Genomic DNA, 17142 nt, shown 5'->3' with positions numbered 1-17142 from the left:
GTCTGAACCCCATGTCCATGTCCCCAACCTCTGTGAGAAACCCCGCAATGCAGCAACATCCAAACAACACTTGATTCCCCAGAAAAACCCCAAGTCTCTGAGTTCCCAATTGTCGTCTGACGAGACGTCTGCAGCGTTGCTGTCCATCTTTGTCTGCGTGCTTGCTTCTCTGCTTCTCTGGTCCATGTTCACTGGCATCTGTACCCGATGAGGTTTCACGTGCCTTGCCGACACCCACTTCGATCCTCGTTCTATAGAAACACAAACAAAACCCTTGCCCCAAGTTATTAATGTAAATGAACTTTCAATTTGTCCTGACTCTGGGTTTTTGACAAAACTGAAGAATTTTCCCTTAGCACTGCTCGTGCACTGTTTGTAAAATGCCTAACAATTGGTGGTGTGGGCTCTGAGAAAGAACCATTTAAAAAATTCAATACATACAGAGCTTTGTTCAGCCGCATATAAGGTGTTAAACCTGCCTCTCCCCTTTTCTGTTTATCCAAAAGGGATTTCAAGGTATGATATATTCTGTGGTTTCTCCTGTATGTCATGATCCAAAAATTGCTCCTGAAAATGTGTGAACTGAAACATAAATGTGAAAACATATCAACTGAAACACAAATGTTTTCAAGCTTCTCAAAAAATGCATATTTTGTGACATCAGTTTGCTACAGCTGAAGACTTTTTCCAAAACTCTCAAATTGGTCACTCCTGTAAATACAGGACGCTGTACAAACTGACACTCTGACAAGCATTGATGATTTCCTTTGCCTGACCTTTAGAAAGCGAAAGGATTCCATCAATGTTTGTATACTTTTGTGAAAAAATGCATGGCTCAATTTTTCTTGCTCAAAAATGTCTGGCAGTGTTTGTGAGATGGACACTGTGAATCTGTCTACATGAACATTTACTTTTACTAAAAACCTCAGAAATGAAGAATGCATTCTGATGTGCATAACAAAATATTTATGTTCTCTGTCTATCAGGATTATTTTCATACATAATAGATACGAATATAAAACTTCATTGTCCGTATGTTTTAAAAGTGATTCCTCTAATTGTTTGGCCACATTTGCAATATACACTGAATCTGTGATCAGATTGATGGCTTCTGAAATAACTGAAAAACCCTGACTATTACTACTAATTTTACAATTTGTGGTGAGTCTTTTACCATTTTTTACATCTGATTCCCATTTCTCTATTTTTGGAATTTTCCATGTGATTTGTGAGTTTTCCTTGAACTATCAGTAAACACTGTCATCTTTTCTATTAATTCTTAACTTATTTTTGATTTTTCTCTAAAACTTATTTTTGCATTTAACGTATTGTGAGCTAAAAAATGAACTGTGCAAACTTCTGGGTATTCTAACAACGTGATTGAAAAATCTTGTGACTTTGGATTGTCCACTCAAAATATTTTTTCTTTCTTTAAATGTAAATGAATGATTAGGAAATCTCTGCCTGACATTGTCAGCAATCCAGTGTTTGCCTTAACAATGATCTGAGCCATTATCTCTATAAGAACACTTTTTGAGGGCCTGTAAGATAAAAACAAAGATCTATTTTAAACTTTATGAAAACATTACCACGATCCTTGCTCAAAGTTATTAACTTGACTGATTTTTTCAATTTGATCCGTCCAGTGTCTGGCACTCTCCTCATATTTTCCTCGACAATCAGTGAAATCAAATCTACAAAAGAACAATCTCAAAAGATTAAAATATACAAAATTTTCATTACTTATTCCAGCCTTATTTCAGGCACTTCTTCACTTCTTTTCTCTCTTTACACCTTTTTTCTTTTTTCTCTCTTTCTCTTCTTCTCTTTTGAAACAAGAAGGTTAAAATATAAAACATAATATAGAACAAGACAAAATACCTCAATAATAAAATGCAGAAAACTTATCAAAATCAATAACAATTCAAAAGAGTTCAAAAGAAAGACTCTAAATAACATATATAAAATTGAACAAAGCATAATTATCAGAAACATTGTGCCAGTGGTTCAGAGTCTGCAAACAGCTGAAACACTTGTTTCCAGTGAAAATTGGCATTCCCTTCCCGGGCAGGGCTGACAAGTCTCACTCCAAAGCTGTGTCAGCTGTCAAATTTGTAGGATCGAATTGATGGATCAAAATGATCTATACAACATTCATTTTTGTGCAAAAACCTCTGAATTTTGCTGGCAAACTCATCCGTCCAAGTTAAAATCAGGGCCTGGCCAAAACCCAAACTTTAAATTGGAGTGATGCTCTTTATCATACTATCTTGAACAAAGCTTATACTAACATTACATATATGATACCTAAAACATAACAACTTATTATAACATTTTCATATGAAATAAACACTCAAAGTTCAAACTGATAAATTGATCAAATGATACGAGGATTCATTCTTCTTGAAACTCCTTTGAAGGAAACAGATGTTTTTTCAATTGAAAGAAACCATAAAATAAACATTAACAAAACATTGTCAGAATGCTTCAGGCATTTGTCTCTGAGACTTTCTGAAAAACATTCAAGAATGTTAAAAAATAGAAATGCAATGATTCCACTCACAAGAAATATAAAAACAAACCAGAGAGTTCACCTAGAAAAATGCACAACATAGTTAAAGTCCAAAATGAAACTTCAGAATGACATGTAACCTGGATGAGATTACAAAAACAACAATAAAACATACGAAAATTCGCTATGAAAGAACAAAGCACCGAGCTTCACCTGATAACATGATAAAATTTCTTAACAATAACATTTATAAAACACTTAAATAGTTAAACGCAAAAGAAAGAATTTGGAAACAAACACTCTTTGTATCATTACACAAAGAAATAACAAAATAAACAAGTGATCATTAAACAATGAAATCGATCTCAGAAAAACTCAGAATAAATTTCTTCAAGACTCTTATACACTGATAAACTTACAATAAAACAGAAAAGACTAAAATAAAACCAAAAATCCGATAGACTGTTTTCCCTTTAACTTAATATTCATTATCATCTCATAAACTCTTTCAGTCAAAACCTTATTATTCTTAAAGAAAAACAACTAAACTTTGTTAATTAAACAAACTTAACCTTTGAAAAACTTAAAATATTTTTTTTTAATTAAACACTACTTAAACTTAACATATAAAATATTGGTAAAAAATCCCTAAATTATATTAACTTTATGAAACCTATATATATATATATCAAATTAACAATATATAAATTCATTATCAATTAAATGCTTATAAACTTAACTTTTCAGGGCCCAAACTAAGATAAACTTAAAGTGATATACTCTAATTAAAAAATACTTAAACTTAACTTAAACTATATATAAAATTCAATTCTATTATTAATAAAATGCTAAAATACAACTTAACTTAAACCTTAACATAATAAATTACTAAAGTTTCATGCTATTCAATTCTCTATCTCAATTCTCATTATACTATCTCTTTTTCACATTATGTTCTATAAACAATATCATTTCACCACACCGGATGGGTGCATGTGCTGATCAATTCTGTCACCTAACTAAAAAATCTGGGGTTAGCATTTAGAAACATTGGAGAAGTTTGAAGAAGGAGACCCTTGATTTCAAGTGGCGACTTAGCTGTATCTTATTTTTTGGGTGAATGTTGGAATTTCATCTCATCATTGCTGTGGGACATTTGGTGTAATAGATGTGATTGCAAAAAGTTATTTACTTTGGCTGCTGTGGTTTCTGGGCTGTGCCGTGTATTTGTTGTTAATGTTTTGATGTGCACTGCAGTGGAAAAAGCCTCAGCATGTGTCACACCGCAGTTCTGCTGTGGGAAGGCAGCAACCGAGGGACTCCCTGCCTTGGCTCTGCCCAGTCCCCGCTCACGCCCAGCGTCGGCTGCGCTGGACCCATTCCTGCAATCTGTCCCTCTCTGACACTTCTGCGTTCGCTTTAACTTCTGCAAACGCAGAGTGCATCCTGGATTCACCCGTCTCTGTCTGTGTCGCCATGGGAACGAGAGAAGGAACACCAGCCCCGACTGCACCCCGCCGCGCCGGCCCCGGCCACGGCCGTGAGCTCGGGAATGTCCCCTCTCACGCCCGACTGAACCTGGCACCATTCCAGTCCCGCTCGGGTCGTCCCGCCCGGCCCCGGTGTCTGTCCCCATCTCAGCGTGATTCGGCGCCCTGCTGACGTCATCAGCGCGCGACCGCCGCTCCCCGCCGCCGCCGCGCCCCGCGCCGCGTCCCGCGCTCGGGATTCCCCCCCCGCGCGGTCACCGCGCAGCCTGTGGGCACTTGGCTGGCTGGGGCCGCTGCCGCCGCTGCCGCTGTCAGTGCCGGTATCGCGCTCGAGATGCGAAAGACCCCGCTCTACCGTTCGGCGCACTTTGCTCTCCAATATGTACTTCCGACAATTAATTTACATTCGCAAACCCCGTACTAATTCCTGATAAACTTTCAGTCTAACATTTCTTCTAACAACCGATTCATGTGTAACTCATTTTTGATGCAATAACTATTCTGTTCTGGCCGTGTCTGAAACTCACAGGGGTTGCTGTGGGTTTGTGCTGGCTGTTGCCATGGGAACCGCGACGGACCGTGCCCTGAGTCATCCTGGCCACGCCCCGTCCCTGCCTGCGTCACCCCGGGGGTGAGGACGCTCCTGCTCTGGTCCCGGCCGTGCTTTCGCCTAACTCCAGCTCGCAGCGCCCGGTTCAGAGCCACTGCCATCCCTCCCCAGGCTGACGCAATCACACTCTCTGTTCCCATTCCGGCCCCGATGTTTCCCATCTCGCTTTGCCCCTCTCCTGACTGTCCCAGCACCCACAGCCCGCGCGCACCGGCCCCGCCCCGCCTGCGCCCGTCCCACGCGTTCCAGATGCGAGAATTCCCTGCACCCGTGGCTCTCGGGCTTTGCTCGACCTTCACGTGCGTGCCCGCCGCCTGAGCTGCAGCAAGGGACGCCTCTCGCTGTCCCTCTGCTATTTCCTCAGCGGCACTGGCTGCCGCGGTCCGGGAGCTGCCCCCCGCCTCTTGGGTGGCCGCTCTTGCGGCTTCACGAATTCTCGACACCAAACGCGCCACGGGACGCCCGGGACGCCTGGCCACTGCACCCGCGCCCCCGCCGCCCCGTGTCTGCGCTGTTCCCGCTGCCCCAACTCTCGCCTGCACCGCGGGCTGTTTTGAACTCCCAGCCCGAGCAGCCACGAGAGATTTCTCCTCTCCCCTCCTCTTCCCTCTCTGCTCTGCACTCCCTCTGCACCCTCCCCCGCGGAGACGCCGCCGCCGCTGCCCCTTTCGCCGCGGGTTTGGACTCGAGCAGTGCTGGTCCCTTCCCCCACCGGGGGCTGCGGCTGTGCTTGGCTTATCTCTCTGTCTGGGGGACTTGCATTGGAGGAGCTCAGGGATTGAGGTTCGAGGGAAACTGAGGAACAGTGGGAACCCGGACACACAGGGCATGATGACAGACCATCCCCTGATTGTCCATGGAAGGCAGTCCTGCTTTCCCTGGATCTGTGGTGAGGAAAACTGCCCCGAGCTGCTGGCTGGGCGATCTTCCCCCTTTGTGCTCCCATAGAAACCCCAGCTGTCCGGCTGGATGTGCCGTGCTGTAGAGCTGGCTATAATATTGTCCTTGTTAAAAACAAAAGTTTTGCGGCAGTCTTATCTTTTTGTCCTTTTGTGGCTCAGTAATAAAGTTACTTATTGATCTTTTGCCAAAAATTCAATCCCAAGAAAAAATATATATCTGTGTGCGAGTGACTACACCGCACCTATGATAACAAAGCTTTCATTTCATTTGGGCTGTCTCTACCTGATGGGTAGAAGTTTCGCCCTATAGGGCTAAAAAAAAGTCTTTGGTGTGTCCTTGGGAAAAATTCCTTCCCTCCCCATGTTCTTAATTTCAACCATTCTCACCAAAAGCTGAGTCAGCATGAAGTCAGTCCGGAGATGGCACTGTCCGTCGTCCAGCAGGTCACAGGCGAGGAATCCCAGGCGCGCTTCTGGTTTCTCTCCTCCTGGCTGTCCTCCAGACGAAATGCCTTGGTGAAGGTCAAGTTCTTATCTTGAGCTTTCCGCTCCCTCTCTTCTTGAAAATGCGGAGAGTGTGTACTGCTCTTCTTTTTTTTTTTTCTTCTTTCTTTTTCTGCCGATGAAGGTTGGAGGTTGTTTGATGTTTCTTTTTCTTCTTTTTGTTGATGCCCACCCAGGGACGCCAGATGTGGGAACCCCAGCCTTGTTTTGGGGCCACATGTGGTGGTGAAATTCCTCCTCCAACCCGTGCTTCCAAAGAAAAACTCCGCAGGCTTAGCTGTTCGGTCTCAAGGCAGTTTATTGCTAGTTATCTAACAGATTATGTTCTTGGACTGCAGCTGTTTGATCAGTGGCCTGGGTAGAGGCACACACACACCCTGACATCCTCTCTATCTGCTGTCTTCTTCGTCTCTCTCCCCGCCCAGGGTTGCTGCTATCTTTTATAAGATATATTACGTATAACATGTTTACAATTATTCCCCAATACCTACTACCTACGTTGCCAAGTGTTTTTCTACTCTAAACCAATCTATGAGTGCCAACATCACCAAGAACATGGAGGTAAGGAAGAAGAAGGAAGAAGGATGGGATCAGCCCACTTTCCTCCATCTTAGAACTTCTGACCCTCATGTACAAAGTGAAAACCCCCCTGTACATGTGCTAAAACCCCCCTGTACAATACTAAAAAATATTTCCCTCTACTTCGTAACTACTTATACTATACTATCTAACCTTTTGTGATTGCTTGTTCCACCTCCAAAGTTGGTAATTCATTCCATGGCTCAAACTCAAAATCACAGTTGTTTTTCAGCTGTCTGCCAGGGTCTAGAATGCTTCTGACCAAGGCCTGGAACCTCTAAAAATGTCTGAGAGACATTTTGAGTTCCCACAGTTAAAGAAATCATCCCACCAGGATCCTGTAACCTTTTTCAACTTGGTGATACTACTTTCTATCTGTTTTATATTTTCAGGAATAGATTTTGAATGATCTGACAAGTTCATGCAGCACATCCCTTCAAATTCTTCACATCCGTGCCCATGTGACAGCAGCAAATAATCAATTGCTGCCCGGTTTTGAAGCACTGCCTGTCTTGCACTGCTGATGTCTGTTAACATGTCACTTAGTGCAGACGAAATGGCACGACTGTGTTTGCTCAACCAGCAAGCTATGTGGTCCAATTGTGTCAAGGCCACCCCCGATGCTGTTTGGGGCGAGAAAATTGCAACTGCAATTCTCCGAGCCTTGTCCCAGGTATAAACATCATCATCACAATTCGGACTATATTGATCAAGGGATCTTTTTTCCCTGTGTGTCTGCTCCTTTAAAGTTTTCAAATCAGGTGTTATCAATGAGAGCTCCCCAATGCTGCATGGACTGCCCTTGATTTTTGCAGGGATAGCAGGCCAAACTCTTTCCCCGCAAATCAAAAACACTCCCTTTGGTAAAGTGACTGGGTGTTGAAGGGATGCTTTGCTTGTCACCTTGGTGTAATTGCACCAGGATGATGCATTTTTATAAAAAAGATTGATTTGGAGTGACATCTATTGTATGATTATCTGTCTTTGCCACTCCCACTGGATCAAATTTAATGCAATATTTCATTTTTGTTGACCCAAAAATATCTAGCTCTGGAGGTTCCAGGTGAGCCACAGGAAGGTATGGTGTCCAAACATGCCACCCTTCCATAGGATCTGGAAAGGTTTTTAAAACCTTTGGAGGGATATTTTTTGGAATTGGCCACTCCTTCACTGGCACACCTACCAAACATGTTGAAAATGGTTTCCCTGGCTTTGAATGAGTCAGACAAATACTGTCCAGACACGCTGCCTTTGCCAAAGTTTCCCACACATTTTCCCTTGGTTGTTTCATGGGAAAGTCTGTCTCATTGTCCAAAGCAACGGACAAGAGAATGAGACACATGAACACTACCTGTCTAAACTCCATGTCCATGTCCCCAACCTCTGTGAAAAACCCTGCAATGCAGCAATGTTCAAATAAAACTTAATTTCCCCGAAAAAACCCCAAGTCTCTGAATAATCAATCATTGTCTGACGAGACGTCTGCAGCGTCCTTGTCTGCCTCCGTCTGCGTGCTCTTTTCTTTGCTCCTCAGGTCTGCATCCACCTGCGTCTGCACCCGGAAAGGTTTCACGTGCCTCGCCGACACCCACTTCGGTCCTCGCTCTGTGGAAACACAAGCGAAACCCTTGCCCCAAGTTATTAATGTAAATGGACCTTCAATTTGTCCTGATTCCAGATTTCTGATCAAAACCAAAGGATTTTCCCTTAACTTTGCTTGTGTACTGTTTGTAAAATGCCTAACAATTGGTGGTGTGGGCTCTGAGAAAGAACCATTTAAAAAAATTCAATACATACAGATTTTTGTTCAGCCGCATATAAGGTGTTGAGCCTGCCTCTCCCCTTTTCTGTTTATCCAAAAGGGATTTCAGGGTGTGATGTGTTCTTTCAATGATTGCTTGACCTGAGGGAGAATAAGGAATACCAAAAATGTGTTTCACTCCCCATTTTTTCAAAAATTTGTCAAGCACTTTGCCTGTATAAGTTGGACCATTATCTGTTTTTATTTCTTGTGGCACCCCGAGTGATGCAAAAGCTTGCAAAAAGTGTCTGCAGGCATGTTCTGCGGTTTCCCCTGTATGTAATGATGCAAAAATCGCCCCTGAAAATGTGTCAACTGAGACATGGATATTTTTGAGCCTCCCAAAAGATGGGTATTTTGTGACATCAGCTTGCCAGAGCTGAAGACTCTGCAATCCCCTTGGATTGACAACTCCTGTAGACGCAGGAGGCTGCACAAGCTGACAGTCTGGACAAGCATTGATGATCTCCCTCGCCTGACTTTTGGAGAGGCAAAAGGATTCCATCAATGCCTGTGCATTCTGATGGAAAAATGCATGGCTCAATTTTGCCTGCTCAAAAATATCCGGCAATGTCTGAGATATGGTCATTGTGAGTCTGTCTGCTTGAGCATTTCCCTCTGCTAAGAACCCTGGGAGTGATGAGTGTGCCCTGATATGTGTAACAAAATATTTGTGTTCTCTATTTTCCAGAATTGTCCTCATGCATGACAAATATGAATATAAAATTTCATTGTCAGTGTGTTTCAAAAGTGACCCCTCCAACCGTTTGACCACATTTGCAACATATGCTGAATCTGTGACCAGATTGAGAGGTTCCTGAAACAATTGAAAAACCCTGACCACTGCTGCCAATTCCACAATTTGTGGTGAACCCTGTACCATTCTTATGTCTGATTCCCACTCCCCTGTTTTTGAATTTTGCCATGTAACTACTGATTTGTGAGTTTTTCCTGAACCATCAGTGAACACTGCCACCCCATCCACTGGTTCCTGGCTTATTTTTGGTTTTTCCCTGAAACTTACTTTCGCATTCAGCATTCTGTGAGCTGGAAAATGAACAGTACAAATTCCTGGATAACCTAACAAAGCAATTGCAAAATCCTGTGACTTCTGCATCGCCCATTCAAAATATACTTTTTTCAAAGAACATGAATAACTGAGAAATCTCTGCCTGACATTGTCAACAACCTGGTTCTCGCCTTAATAATAATCTGTGCTACCATTTCTAGATCCGTGAGAATTGTTTTTGAGGGCCTGTAAGCTAAGAAAACCCACTCTATCAACAAAAGAGGGTCCATTTGAGACAAATCCCACTGAAAAATCAACCCATATAACTGTGCTGTTTCCCCCAAAACTGCTAAATGAAAAGGCAATGATTCTACAAAGCGATGTGCTTGTCTCTGCTGAATCATGTCTGTGATCTTTTCAAGGTCTCTTTTTGCTTCAGGCGTCAGAGTTCTGGGAGATTTGATGTTATTGTCCCCTCTCAAAAGGTCGAGCAACGACGAGATGTCATCATTGGTAATTCCCAGGATCGGTCTCATCCAGTTGATCTCCCCCAAAAGCTGTTGCAAGTCCTGGAGATTGGTGACCTTTGTGTTGATTTCCAGTTTCTGTGGCCTTATTGTTTGTTTCGTGATCTTCCATCCCAGGTATTTCCAAGGTGCAATTTCCTGTATTTTTGGTGTACTAATTTCCAGTCCTGCTTTTTGCACCTGCGCAATCACACAGTCATGAACTTCTTGCACCTCCTGTTTTGTTGGTGCTGCAATAAGCAAATCATCCATATAATGGATAATTTTTGGTTTTGGATGTTTCTCTCGTGCTGGATGCAAAGCTTGGGCCACGTACCATTGGCAAATGCTTGGAGAGTTTTTGAGTCCCTGAGGAAGAACCATCCAGTGGTATCTCTGCAAAGGTTCCTCTCTGTTGATGCTTGGGACAGAAAATGCAAAGCGTGGAGCATCATCTGGATGAAGTGGAATGCTGAAAAAACAGTCCTTGAGATCAATGATCACAAGCGACCAGTCCCTCTGGATCATCGAGAGAGATGGAAGCCCAAGCTGCAGTGGCCCCATGTCCTGATGACCTCGTTGATTTTCCTGAGATCGTGAAGCAGTCTCCAAGACCCTGAAGTTTTCTTGTGAATGACAAACACTGGGGAATTCCATGGGCTGTCTGTTGGCTTGATGTGTCCCTTCTGCAGCTGTTCTTGGACCAACTTTTTCAATGACTCAATTTTTTCCGCTCCAGGGGCCACTGATCCACCCAAACAGGATCATTTGTTTTCCAGGTCAATTTCAGAGTGGTGAGTGCCACAGTGACCCCTGTTAAAAATCCAATTCTAATTTCAGTCTCCATTGTGCCAAAAGGTCCCTTCCCCATACTGTGATGGGCTTTTGCACAATGAAAGGATGGATAACTGCTGTCTTTTTTCCCGGACCTGTGACAACAATTGCGTTCTCACTCTGCATGCACAGGGAACTCCCTCCTATGCCTGTGAGAGAACCCAAAGGTGCAACCAAGCCCCATTCCCGAGGCCAAAAAATGTATGAAATAACTGTAACATCCACTCATGTGTTGAGCATCCCTGTAATAGCAATTGTCTTTTCATTACAAGTCAACTGACAAGTAACGATGGGCTGATCCCGGCTCAAATGTTTCACCCAAGATGCATGCACCTCTGCTTGATCACCAGGAAAAGAGTCCCGTTTGTTGAACACCGGCATGGCTTGCCTTTCTGGATGAGATGGCAAAGCCATGGCTCGAGCAATCGGTGTGTTTTGTGGAATTGTCAGAGGTGGTCACAAGGCTTTTGCCGTGACCATCAACTCCTCATTACGGTTTGCTGAAATCAAAGATGGATAAACAACAAGTCCAAGGATACTGCTCCTGTCCCTGGCCATTATTAAAAAATCCTGTCTTTTCCAAGAAGTCCCTGTGACACCTGTAGGTATCACTGCATGGCTATTGTCCAAAAGACACGTCAATTTGGAGGTTGCCAAGACGCATTGGAATCCGGGTGGTACCAAGTCTGGGTCGCTGGGGATTTTGGAGATTGCTCTGCTGAGGGGTTCTGTTTGTTGCTTCCCGAGGATTGTTCCTGTTGGTTCTGTGTCACTGCCAGGATTTGTGTCTGAGCGCGCTGGCGTTGATTCGCGCTCTTTTTCCCGTTTCCCAGAATTGGAAGAAGTTTCCCATCCACATCTGTTTGTGAGTGACACTCACTTGTGAGATGTTTCCCCCTCCTGCATCGAGGGCAAAGGTCTGGTGGCTTGCTGGGCTTTGCAAGTTGTGGGCAGTTCCTTTTAATATGTCCTTGTGCCCCACATCCAAAGCACCGTCTTTCTGCATTAGGGTTGCGCTTTGTATAATTTGCAAGAACTTCCCTAACACGTTTTTCAATTTGATCCTTCAAGTGTTCCTCCATGATGGAAGCAACATGTTGTGGTGTCCCCACCTTGCTGCACGCCTCAATCATGTCTGCCAAAGTGGCCTGGTGCGCATCATTCTGATGATCCATCTGCACTCTGGATTGGCATTGGAGAACACGAGGCTTTTGACCAGGTGTGGTTTTGCTCCCTCCTCGGTCACCTGCCGCTCCACCGCCTGAGAAAGACGATCCACGAATGAAGAAAACGGCTCCAAAGGACCCTGTTTGATCTCGGTGTAGATGGTGTCCTGGACCCCCGCTGGAGCAATCTGAAGAATTGCCCTCCGTGCTGCCTCTTTGATGTCGCTGAGCACGTGACACAGGAGCCTCACCGCCTGTTGAGTTGGATCGTCCTCAGGAGGATCACCAGCAAGCTGCGCCATGGTGAGGTTTGCATTTGGCCCACCCTGGTATCTGGCTCTCAGCTCCTCCAGGGATCTCCTCCACACCTTCTGCCACACAAGAGCTTGGGTGTCTGTAAGAACTGATGTTGCAAGATATTTAGGATCATATGGTGTTAAATCATACATGCCAAAAATGCTTTTTAACATCTGCTTGAAATATGGTGATGACAACCCATTGTCCTGAATGGCCTTAGATAAATCTTTGATTGCTCCACGGTCCAGACGTTCCCATCTCGGGTCTTGGCCCTGAGTGCCATAGTTCACTGGCATCATTATATTTCCCGAGCCCTGCAATAAACCTTTCTCTTTCTCCAACTCTGCTCGAATGTCCTGCCAGTCCACTTTTGCGCTCTGCAAAGCTGTAAATTCAGTGGGTACTTGCCTGTAGAGTGGAGTCATCTGCTGTGGCTGCAGTTCTGGTGCAGCAGCACTCACTGACACCAACGGCGTCTGCAGCATCTGCGAAGATGAAGGCTGGAAGCCTCTGGAGAAAAGTGAAGCATCTGCTGTGGAGGAGAACATACGACTGCCTTGCGTTATTTGAAAAATTTTTGGAAGATGAACCAACAGTTCTGGCTGTGACTCCAAGGCTGTGCTTAAATATCGTAAAAGAAATTCAACAACCACCTTTGATATTAAAATTGACTCTCCCTGCCCCGAAAGTTTGGCAGACCTTGATTTTGGAATTGTCCAAGCTGGGACACCCTCCGAAGCGGTGATGCGTATCGTTTCATCCCGTTGCTGCACCTCAGCAGAAGTGTCCTGAGTCCCGCACTGTTCCGGTGTCAGTGGAGGTTCCTGCTGCCGTGCAGATGTGACCTTTTTCACCCTGGAGTTTTTCTTATAAGAGACTGGAAAAAAGTCCTGCAATGTCACAGTCCCACCACTGGGTGGCGCAGTGCCTTGACCGGACAAGTTCTGCGAAGCCTGTTGCAATGTTGTGGTTCCGCCGATAGATGGCGCTGCCGCCTGACCAGCTGAGGTGGGAACCGCACTCTGCTCTTCAATCTGCACTTCGATAAACATTTGAGCATCTCTTCTGTCAACTGATTTAAATTTGCAAATCCCGCACTAATTCCTGATAAACCTTTGAGCATTTCTCCTAATAACTGATTCACGTTTGCAATCCCTGCAGTTGGTGAAACTGACTCTTGTTGTAACAACTGTTCTAATTTGGTCATGTCAGAAGCAGACAGGGTTTGACTGTGGGCTTGGGCTGTCTGTTGCCATGGGAACTGTGATGGAGCAGTGCCCTGAGGAATGTTTACCTCCTGGCCACGCCCCATCCCTGCCTGCGTCATCTCAGGGGAGTGATCGTTCCTGCTCTGACCCCGGCTATGCTTTGGCCTCGCTCCGCCCTGCACCGCCTCCGAATCAGAGCCACTGCCGTCCCCCACAAGGCTGACGCAACCACCCTCTTGTTTCCATTCTAGCCCTGATGTCTCCGTCTCGCTTTGCCCGTCTCCTGGCTCCATGCCAGCACCCACAGCCCGCGCGCGCCAGCTCCGCCCCCTGTGTGCCCGTCCCGCGCATTCGAAATGTGAGAAATCCCCTCCACCCGTGGCTGTCGGGTTTTGCTCGACCTTCACACACGTGCCCGCCGCCTGAGCTGCAGTGAGGAACGCCTCCCGCTGTCCCTCTGCCGCTTTCTCAGCAGCCCTGGCTGCCGTGGTCAGGAAGCCAAGTTCCCGCACCCTTTGGGCGGCCACTTCTGCGGCCTCACGGATTCTCGACACCGAACGCGTCCCCGGGCGCTCCGAGCGTACCACCGCCACACTCGCACCCCCCGCTTTCGCCCCGATCCGTCCTGCCCCCGCCGCTCTCCCCGGCCTCGCTTTCTGCGCGGGCTGTTTTGAACTCCCAGCCTGTGCAGATGTGGAGGCGCTTTCCTCTCCCTCCTCCCCCTGCTCTGCACTCACGTTCGCACCTTCCCCCACCGGAGCCGCCACCGCTGCCACCCCTGCCATGAGTTTGGATTTGGGCAATGTCTTCCTCCCACCGAGGGTGGCGGCTGTGCCTGGCTCGCCCGCCTCTGTCTGGGGAATTTCTGCATCGGAGGAGCTTAGGGACTCTTGGGAAACTGAGGAACAGTGAGAGCCCGGGGACACGGGACGCGATGGGGTATCATCTCCCTGATGTTCCACAGGAAGCAATCCTGCCTGTCCTGTGTCTGTGGTGAGAGGGGCTGTCCCAAGCTGCTGGCTGGACTGTCCCCCGCTCTGTTTGTCACCAGGAGCCGTAGCTGCCTGGCTTGAGCTGCCGCGTTGTGAGAGTGACTCTAAAACTGTTCTTGCTGAAGATAAAAGTTTTGTGGCAAGCTTATTATTTCTTGTAGCCTGATAATATAATTGCTTATTAATTTCCTGCCAAAAATTTGGCTCAAATGATAAATCTGGATCTGAGTGTGGGAAGTTACACCTCACCCACAATAATAAATCTTTCATCTCCTTTTGAGCAATCTCCACCGGATGGGCAGAGATGATGCCCTGGAAGGCAGATACTATTTCTTTTTCCTCTTGGGAGAATTCCCCCCCATGTTCTTAATTTTGACCGTTCTCACCAAAAGCTGTGTCGGCTTGAGGTCAGTCCGGAGATGGCACTGATCACCGTCCAGCAGGTCACAGGTGAGAGATCCCAGGTACACTTCTGGGTCATCTCCTCCCTGGAAAGTCCCCGAGACAAGTTGTTTCAGTGAAGGTCAGGTTCTTATCTCGAGCTGTCTGCTCCCTCTCTTCTTGGAATTTGCTGCAAGTGTGTGTGCTCTGCTCTTCTCTTTTTTTTCTTCTCCGCTAATGCAGATTGGAGGTTGTTTGATGTTTCTTTTCGGTCTTCTTGCTGATGCCCGCACAGGGACGCCAGACGTGAGAACCCCAGGTTTGGTTTGGGGTCTCGTGTGGTGGTAAAGCTTCTCCTCCAACCCGTGCGTCCAAAGAAATACTCTGCAGCCTCTTGTTGTTTGGTCTCAAGAGGATTTATTGCTAGTTATCTAACAGATTAGGTTCTTGGACTGCGGCCCTTTGATCAGCAGCCTGGGTAGAGACGCACACACTCCTGACACCCTGACTGTCTGGTGTCTTCTTCTCTCTACCAGCCCAGGGCTGCTGCTATCTTTTATGAGATATATTATGTATTACATGTTTACAGTTATTCCCCGATACCTATTACATATATTACCAAGTGCTTTTCTACTCTAAACCAACCTGTGAGTGCCAACATCACCAAGAACATGGAGGCAAGGAAGAAGAAGGAGGAAGAATGGGATCAGCCCACTTTCGTCCATCTTAGAACTTCTGACCCCCATGTACAATAGAAAACCCCGCCCCTGTACATGTGCTAAAACCCCTCTGTACAATACTAACAAAAATTTCCCCTCTACTTTGTAACTACTTTTACTATTCTATCTAACCTTTTGTGACTGCTTGTTCCACCTTCAAATTTGGTAATTCATTCCATGGTTCAAACACAAAATCACAGCTGTTTCCAGCTGTCTGCCAGGGTCAAAAATGCTTCTGACCAAGGCCTGGAACCTCTAAAAATATCTGAGGGACATTTTGAGTTCCCACAACCTGGGAGCCTTTGGCAGTCCCTGCCCTCAGTGGGGCCGTGTGATGCTCCAGGTCACTTTGAGTTTTGATCCTGACTCCTTGAGCAGCTTCTTCAGCCTTCTCTCAGTGCCTGAGGGTCCTGGACTCCGTCCCAAAACCACAGTGGGGATCATCAAAATACAGAAAGCCCTCACGGGTGCTTTGTCTTTATTCAATTGTCTGCAAGCCTCCAGGGCTTGTGCAGCTGACTGGAGTCAGTCTGGAGTTCTGTTAAGGAGGAAGATTTCCACGTGCACCTCATGACCTTTTATTCTTCAATCAAATGAGTGGGGTTTTTTATTTCCCAGTTTGGAGAAGAGCGGATAGAAGCATTCCCCAGGTGATCCTGACACTGAACTTCTCCAGAGGAGGTCTGGGCATGTAGAAGAATGAGCCCCCTGAGGGCTGACCCTGTTTGGACAAGCTGCTCCTCACCCCCAGCCTCACCATGTCTGACATCGCCCACCTGGCACTGACATCCCTGTGTCCTGCAGCAGAACCTTGTCCCTGAGCTCTGCAGCTCCATGTCCCAGCCCATTTGCACCGTGTCCCACCTGCTCTCCTCAGGGCTCTGCCTGCACACAGGCCCAGGAGAAGTTTTCCTGTTGGGAAAGAAAGAATGCAAAAGCCTGAGCAGGTTTCCTGAACAACAAACCCCACTCAGGAGCCACCTGCTCAGTACAGGCTGCCTGGAATGGTGTCACCTTTCTACAAGGGACAGTGTGACCAGAAATGATCTCTGGAAGCAGAATTCTCTGAGTCTCCCAGCTGAATTCTCTATCCCAGCCCTTTCCCTGGATCTCTGTTGCAGATGGAAGCTGCTGGTGCCAGCCTCACCTTTTACCTCTCTTTGGAATGCAAACAGATGTTCCCAGCTGTGTTAAGCAGGATTTGCTCAATGTTTCTATAAATCTTTTGTGTTCCCCATGGAACGAAGGGGCCATTTTGGCACTGAGGGCATGACATGGAAGCAAGGAGTCAATTGTGACCCTGGGGACCCATGGAACCAAGGGGCCATGGTGACACAGCAGGGCCACGTGGATTCAGTTGTCCATTGTGACACTGTGGATCCAAGGAGACCATGGAGACACCCCCAGAACCTCATGGAACCAAGGAGTCCAAGGTGACCCAGCGGGGCTGCATGGAGCCAATGGTCCATGGTGACACTGCCCATCCAAGGAGGCCATTTGGATACTGTGGAAGCTCATGGAGCGAGGTAAGTAATTGTGACACTGAAGAACTTCATGACACCAAATATCCATGGGGACACAGCAGGGCATCATGGAACCCAGGAACTACTGTTGGCAGTGTGGAAACTCCTG

At 46.2% G+C, this 17142-nt stretch overlaps 1 protein-coding gene across 1 annotated transcript in view; it reads left to right on the top strand.

Moving 5' to 3' along the window:
• Nucleotides 1-5169, top strand: part of LOC144248445 (uncharacterized) — a 109454-nt gene extending 104285 nt beyond the window's left edge. Inside the window, 2 exon segments of the mRNA XM_077790611.1 lie at nucleotides 4106-4322; nucleotides 4804-5169. Coding sequence (XP_077646737.1) covers nucleotides 4106-4322; nucleotides 4804-5169 — 583 coding nt within the window.
• The last annotated feature ends 11973 nt before the right edge of the window (nucleotides 5170-17142 follow it).

This window comes from Lonchura striata, unplaced genomic scaffold, assembly GCF_046129695.1.
Source record: "Lonchura striata isolate bLonStr1 unplaced genomic scaffold, bLonStr1.mat Scaffold_126, whole genome shotgun sequence".
Lineage (NCBI taxonomy): Eukaryota > Metazoa > Chordata > Aves > Passeriformes > Estrildidae > Lonchura > Lonchura striata.
This window is presented reverse-complemented; position numbering and strand designations above follow the sequence as displayed.